A 9,368-nucleotide genomic window follows, 5' to 3' on the forward strand; every position below is an offset into this window, starting at 1 on the left:
AATATTAAGGAAACTATAGAGTTCCTGACCAATAGTCATTCAGTGAAGGTTAACGGATAACTCGGTGACTGAATTAAAGGTCAAATATTCAAAATACGTATAAAAAGCATCTTTACTAAACAACTTACGAAAAGGAAATTGTGTATCATTTGAAGCCATCAAACAAATTACATTACAGATTCTGACAAGAACTTAGTAAAATGTTTGCCAAACATTCTGTTTGCCCACAAAGTATTCAGTGAAAAACATACAAGACAGGTCACATTGACTTTTTAAAATGGTTGCTTGTGTAATGTAAAAAATAGCAGTTCTATTTCTAACTGCTTTTTCTCCCCGTCCATTTTGCAAAAAATGTAGAGGACAAGTATCCAATGGGTCACTTCTCAGTCTCATTCTCAGGTTCACTGTCTCCACTGTCACTGTCTCTTCCAGGGTGTTCTGGCATTGTTCGGTGCTCATCCACTTCGGCCACTTTCAATTCTCCTTCCTTTATCATTTCTTCCCCTACCTTATTTTCTTCTTCTTCTGCAACTTCCTGCATGCTTTGCACTTCACCTTCTGCTTCAGTCTCTTGAGTTTGAGTAGTTTCAGTTTCTTCAATCATGGCAGGTGGGGGCAGTAAACGCTAAATGATTAAAAAAGAAAGGTTCATATATATATATATATGAATAGTCTTGGCTCACACAATCATCTTCAGAGACATTTTTTGCCTGAAATAAGGGTGTTAAAAACTCAGTACTTCCAATTCAAGGATATCAAACATTTCATTATCCCAAACAGCCAGACAAGTACTAGGGCTATGGTAAATCCCTACTTGGAAGAACAAGTACATCCCTACCATAATCTCATCTATTACGATTTCAAACTTCTAGATATGTTTAACTTGCTTTCTGAGGCCTTTCACAGGTCTGTCTTCAACAACTCATTCCAGTAATTTCCCCTTGAAACATCTTATGAAATGCTACATGAATATCACCTGTACCAACACAGCTCTCAGTGCAGAACAACACAAGTTCCAGTAATAGTTAAAGCAATGCTTAGATATTTTTCACATAATACTGCTGGAAAAGTAATTTAGTATATACAGAGTGTTTCGCTTGCAACAAAAAAAGTAAACGTTATAAGAAGCAATAGTACAATGTTACTGAGCCGAGTGAAAAATACCAAGAATACAGTGAGCCAAAGAGCATGAATGAACGCTGTACAACTCCAGAAACACTCTTCTTGCAGCCTGACACTATTTCATGACATGATGGATATTTCCTTGGAATACTGTGAAGCATTTTAATGAAATGAAAGCTAAATAAAGCTCCCATAGATGACTGTTTAGTTTTGTTTTGCTTAAAGGCAACTTGGCTATTCATGACAAATTCAGTGTTTAATTACAGAGAAGTCTTATCTTCAGTTAGATGACACTAATATTACAAATTTCTGACAAGCATAGGCAAATCTATGAAGCAATTATGACTACCAGTGGAGATATGAAAAGATTTTTCTATAGACTTTGAAGTTATCACACTGGTCCCTATAATCCATCTGTTCACAGAAAAAAAAAACATAGTTCAAAACCAGAGATCAAAACATAATCTTGATGCATAAGACAAACTCAGACTTCTTCTGTGATTTAGATTCATGCTGTGCTTCGTGACCACTACTGCTAAGACCAGTGTAAAAGAAGAGGAACAATACATTGCACTAAATAGGCTAAAAGACACAGAATGCCAGCTTTTTTTTTTTTTGGCTTCTCCTGCAAGGAGAATGTGATTCATTGCCACAGTAGGAAACCAGCAGTTTTGTAACTAATTTTAGCTACCAATGGGTAAGATTAGGATTCTAAAAAGAATAACTGGTATTAGCAGTAGGATCAGGTCCACACATGAGTAAGGTGTCGAGCAAACCCGTCTTCTGGTAAAATTCAGATGCTACCATCTGCTTTTCAGGACATGTATACACTTCTCAGTTTTGACAGGGCTATTCATTTGCATCTGAATGTGACCAACTGCACAGTCCACTGAGTCTTTATCCCTGCTGATCCGCATGGCTGAGAGATCTCCAACTATATTAGACAAACCAGCTCCAAAACAAGTCTTGTCATGTGCTTATATGACTAGATTGCTAAGAAAACTGTGTGAGCTTTCACTACTTAAAGTTACCAGAAGAGATTTCAGCAGTGTCACTCCTCTTCCTCTATGCCCTTTTCTTTACAGCAGACACATAATTAGAGCCCTTCCCCAAAATAGTGAGAAAACACGCTATCTACCTGGCAAAGGCTTTTTCTGGGTAGCAAAATGCTTCAAATTGGGCTGAAACTATGCTTCCCAGAAGAAAAAAAAATAACCTCAGTTTCACTGGATAAGAACTGCAGAGGAAAAGAGATTTTCTATCTTAAAGTCTGACTCAGTTAAGGGAGAAGTTTTGGGTTCTGACCTCTACTGATCACACTGTTCCATGTTAGATGAAACAGTCACTGGAAGAAGGAAGGAAGAAGAGGTGATAGAGAAACATCCTTGCATTAAAGAACAAAATGCAGATCTCACAGAATAAAGCACCCTGGACTGATCTATTCAAGGATACAGAGCCATGCTCACACTCTTTTCCCACAGCCAACTAATACAGAGTGAGTAGTGTCCTTTTACATCAAATTCTTTTCACTTTTGAAAATCCTTCAGAAGAGCAAAAATCAAAAAGGAAACTTCAGAGTACAATGAAAGAATAAATTATAGGTAATACAATCATGATACATCCCAGACAGTGAGTGAAAGCTGATGCAGGCGAGGGGCAGCATTTAAGACCTTTCCCTTTTTGTTTACTGTCAGCTACCTCTAGGCATCTAGAGGTCCACGGATGCCGAGTAAAGGCAGCTTTCTGTTCAGTATACAATCTAAACTACCTTAAAGCTCTGCTCACGTAAATAAGAAGACAAGGTACATCTGTTGGGTTCTGAATTCTCCTTCATGAATTAAACATGAAATTATGTACAGAAGTGAGAAAGCATCTGTAACTGCTTCCAACCCCATGCTATTTTGCTTAGTACTGAACCAGTGCTGAAAAAAATTGCTCCAGAATAAAAACGCTACAGCTGCTAACCAGCCTGGATAATGCAGTGAGCTTACACTATTACAACAGTTCCAAGCCATGACCCTGGTCTTTCTGTACACACCTGGCTTGTCAGGAAAACCTCTACTACAAAACATTATTACACCATGCAGAGGTGCTATAATGCTTAATAATCTTGCTGTGCTTAAAGTCCTTAAGTGCTAAAATTACTGAAAGATACAGCTCTTGCTACTGCAAGATTTTAAAGACCTCAATACTCTCACTCCCAGTCATAATTTTTTTTTAAATTTAAACTTAACAGGAACAGTCTCAAATCCCAACAGCATTTCATGTCACCTACCAAAAATCAATTCTATTTCAAATGCACACCTTTCAGAAGTTAGAAGGTCCTTACCTGCTGATAGTGGCGTGTACTCTGTATCATGTGCATATACATGTTGTACACAAAGTTAGCCATTTGAGGCATGTTTTTAATCACATGTATTTGGTGAGATGGTCTTTCTCCATTCTGAGGAAAGGCAAAAAAGTAGACATTCAGCAAACAAAGCAAAACAACCATTATTCAAAGGTTATTTAACTATAACAGAAAACATAAGCCGCAAGAAATTAAATAATGGTTTTTAAGGAAAAAAAATAGCTAAATTCTTTGGAAAGATAGGAAGTGTAGGTCTTACACTTCGGGGAACTGGGTTAATCATGATACTGCAGCCTAATGAAGAAATTTCAAATGGAAAGGCTGAGTTCTGATGCTTACTCCTACAAGTAAATTGTGGACTTGAGCCATTTAATGTATCAAAGGCACAAATAGTGTACGATCAGATTAGGATTCTGCCTACTTCTCCCCCACTGTCCAGCTCCTTCTTGCTCACGTTCACTGACCATACACACCGCAGTCTTTGTTGCACAGTGGACCTGAAAGTTTCAACTGAAAAGCTTCCTCCCAAACTTGTCAACAGCACTTAAGACCAGGGAAAGACATGTTACTGAATTTTGAGTTCATGTAGGCATCTCGTCTCAAAGCTCCAGGAAGTGAAGCAGATATGCTCCTCAATTTCTTCATCTAGTATCTTACTCTGTGTAACCTGTGCTTAGATGCTTCATACAAACCTTTCCCTAAAGATCTAGTGCAGTATTATAAATCACATCTTTGTACTTGTTTAGAAACAAAACTCTTCTGTGATTCTGGACCCAATTTAAAAAAAATAAAAATTTAATTGGTTATCCCCAAATACTAAGTCAAATGTAAATCTACCTCTTTTAACAAGAAACTATTAGCTTTGTGGTTTTGGGGGCGGCTGGGGGGGTGGGTTTTTTTAAAAAGAAATAACACAGTTTCATAACAAGACCAAAAATACGTAACACACTAAAAACTTATCTAGTTATCACAAAACACTGAATCACTTGCACAGGCAGAACTTAGGAAAAAATAGGCACATCAGCGTTACACTGATAACTAAGTTTTGTGGAAAAATCAACTAAAGACAGCTAGTGTGTATCGTGATAAAGGTAACTCTAGGGAGATAACTATCCCAGAGGCACTGGTTTATTAGAAAAGACGATACCCCCCTTTATAGTCCACTCAAAAAAGGTGGGCAAACACAACACATCACAGAGAGCAAACGTCAGGGCAGCTGTTCCTACCTGTCTTGCTGTTGGGAAACATTCTGTGGGAACAATATGGAGGTGAAGTGGTCGAGCTGTGAGCTGGCTGAAAGCTGGAGTTAGCTCGAAACAATTCTGAAACAGCGACACCCTTGCAAAGATGTAAAGCCCAAGCCTGGCTCTTGACATGGCAACGACTAATCGTCGGACATCCCTTTGGAAAACAAACGTAATCAATCATGTTCTTTTCACTGATGATATCGTTGCAATAAAAATAACTAGAAGTATACAGAAGTGTTAAAGGAAATAGAAAAAAAACTACTAAAATATTATTTTGTCTTAAGTTTTATTTCCCTACATCCCTACATGCTGTTTCAGTAACTACCAAATCCTAGAACCATTATATAAAACAGGGTTTACTGTACAGATAATTATAGGAAAAATCACCCTTTACTACTTTTCTGGACTTCAGAGGTAAATATTTACATTGAGAACAAATCACAATATCATTTCTTTATCCCTGAATGAGTAAACCTGAGCTTGATAACGGATCTAACGACTGCTCAATAGACAAGTCTTCCTTCATGCCACCCCAAAACTGAAGTGCAAACTTTTTAAACTACACATCATAATGCAACTTGTGGAGTGATCAAACACTTGTGATACAAAATAAATTAAAAAAACTCTCTTACAAAAAAGAATCTGAGAAAATTTAGGTTTGCATTTGTTCACCAGGCATTACATTTCTATTACTAGGGTGAAACCAAGTCCAGCCTATCTGCAGTAATATAAACTAATTACAGTGTGAGAACCATTACCAAAGGATAAAGTGGTTGTGAAAAGGTTGTGACAGTTATAAAAAGAAGGATGTCTGAACTTCATTCAATACACAGCATTAAACTTAATTTCTACTACATACTCATAACTGACACTTTCGTATGATGTACTATAGACATCTTTCTGATACAGAAAACCACGTAGTTTAACGACACTACAAAAGTATCTTACATACCTAAGGTGGCCTACAGCTTTGGTACGCACTAGTGAAAGGAGAATATAATCGTTTTGCTGACCTTGGAATCTGTCCACAGTTGTTACCTAGAGATTAAAAAATGGAGAAAAAAAGGCCATACGTTAATTTTTAATATTTCAATTAAAACGTGACACCAAAATTTTAACAACAACTTTGGATTGAGATTGCAGTAAACGGGAAGAGAGAAGAAAATGCTTTAACTCTGTTTTAGTTGGCCTCTAACCAAAAATCATCAGCCTGATCTTTTAGGGGGGTGCTGGGAGGAGCTTTTATCTGACTGTATACTGTTGCTTTTATGTTTTTATTCAATTCAGACAGCTAGCAGTGGGGTACCAATACCAAAAGATTGTGGAAAGCCATCGGTTTTGTAACACGAAGTTTCAACATGCAGAATTAGCACTAGACTTCTATAACTTTAATTTTTATTTATTTCATCAGATTTGTCACCATACGTTTTATCAAATCATTTCCACTCTGGGTGGATCTTCCTAAAGGTGTGGGGGGTTTTTCTGAGGACAAAATAAAATGACAAAGAAAAGAGTGATTCTGTCCCATATAGTCTGTAGCCTTTCCAACTTCACTGATTTCAGTTTGTTTGTATGTCAGATAACAAACAAGCAGAAATGAGGGCACCAGTCCATGAAATTCCACAGAATGTAGGTTAACAGATGTGTAGTTAACCAAGGAATACTTATGCAGAAAGCTGTGAATCTAATACATCAGTCTGTTCTGTAATATGACAATTTTAAACCAAACAAACAGAACCACTCCAATGACAGACAGATTTTCAAAGTCACCTTGTTTGGCCGTCCAATCAGTGGATTATTTCCACACCGCTGATTAATGACATCACGGATCAGGTGCTTCTGTCCATTGTACGTTGTCAGGATACTTATCCTGTCTGCAGGATAACCAAGCAGGCACATATACATGAAGAGTGCCACAACATATTCTGCTTCACCGAGATTCTTAAGTCAAAATGAAAAAGGAAAAAAAAATTTAAAAAAAGAGTTATGTCAACAAGATTAAATTCTAGTCCTTAAATATAATAATTAAATGTTAAAACATTTTGATTATATTTATGGACTATTAAATATTTCTATATTTGTATATACATGCATCTATATGCTTATAGCTGTCTGCCCAAAAGAACTGCCACCTTAACTGTATTATTAAAGAACTCAACCATTAAAATATTTCATTTTTTGCAGTTGCCAAGCATATCAAGCACCCGTGGAAGTAAAGCTATTCAATAAATTTTAATCCCCTGGAAAGAAATGTTCAACTTCACAAGGAGAAATAATACAAGGTTGCAATCTGTTATCCCATGAAAAAACATGCAATACAACGAACATACTCCGCCAGTATCTCTCAATCCTCAAGATCACAAAAAAAACCCAACAACTGTAGGAAATATGAGAAGAGTTTGCTCATGAAAGCATTGTTATGATAAAAGTGTTCTGTGTCCTTGCACGAGTCATCTCAGCCTCCTTTGGCCCAGGAGTGGTCTAAAGCAGTGCTCAATCATAAGAATCCTATTTTTAAGGCATTACGCATGATCCAATTATCTGAGAACATGAATTAAAACATCAGTTCACTGTATTTTGATAGCCTGTCTTCACTGTAGATTTAATATGTCATATCTAGATTAAGTATACGTGTAATATTTCTCTTACCTGATAGAAATAAGGATTGGGTTCAGACTCTCCCACACCATTGAAGTCTTCTACGTTTATAAGCTGGAAGTCATACAAAAACCCAGCATTGGCTGTTCTGAACTCTGGCAGGAGCTGCACGTGGGGCAGGTTACCCAGATTCTTGTAACGCCAGTTGTAGAGGTTACATAAACTGTTCAAAACCACAGAGTCAAACCCCAAATAGTTTAAGCAGGTTCTTAAACTCATTCAAAATAGTTCAAATGCACACCACCCCTTGTTTTGAAAATGAATGCTTCTGTAGGTTTTCAATTAAAAATACATTGCTGGATAGCTTGTACATACATAAATGAACACACTTGTACAAGATATCCAGCAATTATTTTTAAGTGTTGCTTCTGGTTCTCTCTCATGGAAAACTTCAGAGTTAACTTCTTTAGAAAGCTCAGTGCAGCACACTCACCCTTAAGCCTGTTATATTTGGTCAACTCTATATCAAAGGATACAAATTTTGCAAAGAAATCTAGGAGGAATTTTAATGGGGAACAAAATTTAAGGAACATTAATGCTTCTTTACAAAAAGGAAGGAGTAAGGGAAAAAGGATGTTCTGCATTATCTGCTGTGAAGTTTCTCACTGCAAGAAGAAATTTATTTAGCCTTGAATATATTAAATATATTACCTTGGAGAAGGAAGTTTCTGCAAATAAAGTTTCAGCTGTAAAAAAACTCCAATCACCTAAGATTAAACATTTAACTATTAACAGATATTTCATGAAAGTACTCATACAGTAGCAGAGTATATAAAAAAGAAAGTAAAACCGATTGCATTTCAGCGAAGTAAAATCTGATGTCTAGTGTAAGCTGAAACATGAAAAAAATAACTAAATTACAGTTTTGCAAACTCCTGTCTTAACAACAGAAAAAAACGTTTTCAACACTATATGTGCTTTTCCAATTTTTAAGCTGGTAATTTCTTTCAAGATAGACACGACATTTTCTCTCTCACCTTGCTCTTGCTCTTCCTTGTGCATCCAAATCAACAGTTGGCACTCCAACACGAACAAATCGTGTAAAAAGGGACTGCTCCATGTTGGAGTATTTCTGAAAAGCCATGTTCTTAATGACTGGTGGCAACTGATGATGGTCACCAATCATAATCCACCGCTTCAAACGACTGAATCCATCCTGGGGGTTCTAGAATTAAACAGTTACACAATTATAACTATTACAATACAGTCAGCTTTACACATTAGTAGTCAAATTGGCTGCCTTCCACTAGCTTCTTTCCAATCTACTACCAGAAAAAGGGAGTAGAATTTTTAAAAGTCTTGTTTCTCATAAAGCAACAGGTAAATTTATCTATTAAAACAGTAGAGAAACAGCAGGATAAATATCATATTACATTGTTTTAAAGGCAAAAAGCAACATATTATGAGAGGACAAAAGGAAGAAACAATTATAGAAGTTACAGTAGTAAAAACCTACACAGTACTATTACCTTTTTAAACAGTCTTTTAAGCATTACTTTTTGAGATCTGAGACAGTGAATATGAAGTGCTTGAAGCATCTGAAACAATTTTAGTGCTCACATGTCTGGGGCACAAACTGAGCCTGCTTTTCAAGTGTATCTGTGGTTCATGTGCTTTACCTGTTGACCTCTGGAATTCCCACAGGAGCTCTTCTAAGACCAGTATGTGCCTCTAATCAACCCCTACCCCGGCTCTTGGACTGAATGCTCTTCAGTTTGTTTGGTATATCTCTTTCCAGTTCCTCATCATCCTTTGTGTACCTATGTCACATACTGTCAGAGCTCATGAAGGAATGTTGAAACATAGGGATAGAAAAGCAGATGTGTAGGTGACATTATCCAGGAATTAGAATCCTAACGATTTCCACCTGCCAGTATTACAATTCAGACCCTCATTTCTGACACACTCCTGTGGTCCTTTCCTTTCCTCATAGGAGTGCTATTCAAGTCACAGCCTAAAGTTCCTTTTCTTGCCACTTGAAGTGGAAGAGC

General features: G+C 36.9%; 1 protein-coding gene across 1 annotated transcript in view; it reads right to left on the minus strand.

The window, feature by feature from the left end:
• Positions 1–291: 291 nt before the first annotated feature.
• AQR (aquarius intron-binding spliceosomal factor) overlaps positions 292–9,368 on the minus strand; it is a gene marked incomplete at its 5' end in the record, with an annotated part of 52,216 nt that continues 43,139 nt past the window's right edge. The window contains 7 exons of the mRNA XM_010191239.1: positions 292–625; positions 3,452–3,565; positions 4,699–4,873; positions 5,672–5,757; positions 6,490–6,660; positions 7,369–7,540; positions 8,355–8,542. Of these exons, the coding sequence (XP_010189541.1) occupies positions 377–625; positions 3,452–3,565; positions 4,699–4,873; positions 5,672–5,757; positions 6,490–6,660; positions 7,369–7,540; positions 8,355–8,542 (1,155 nt within the window). The remainder of the gene's footprint in view (positions 626–3,451; positions 3,566–4,698; positions 4,874–5,671; positions 5,758–6,489; positions 6,661–7,368; positions 7,541–8,354; positions 8,543–9,368) is intronic.

Source organism: Mesitornis unicolor, unplaced genomic scaffold, assembly GCF_000695765.1.
Source record: "Mesitornis unicolor isolate BGI_N332 unplaced genomic scaffold, ASM69576v1 scaffold3499, whole genome shotgun sequence".
Classification (NCBI taxonomy): Eukaryota; Metazoa; Chordata; class Aves; order Mesitornithiformes; family Mesitornithidae; genus Mesitornis; species Mesitornis unicolor.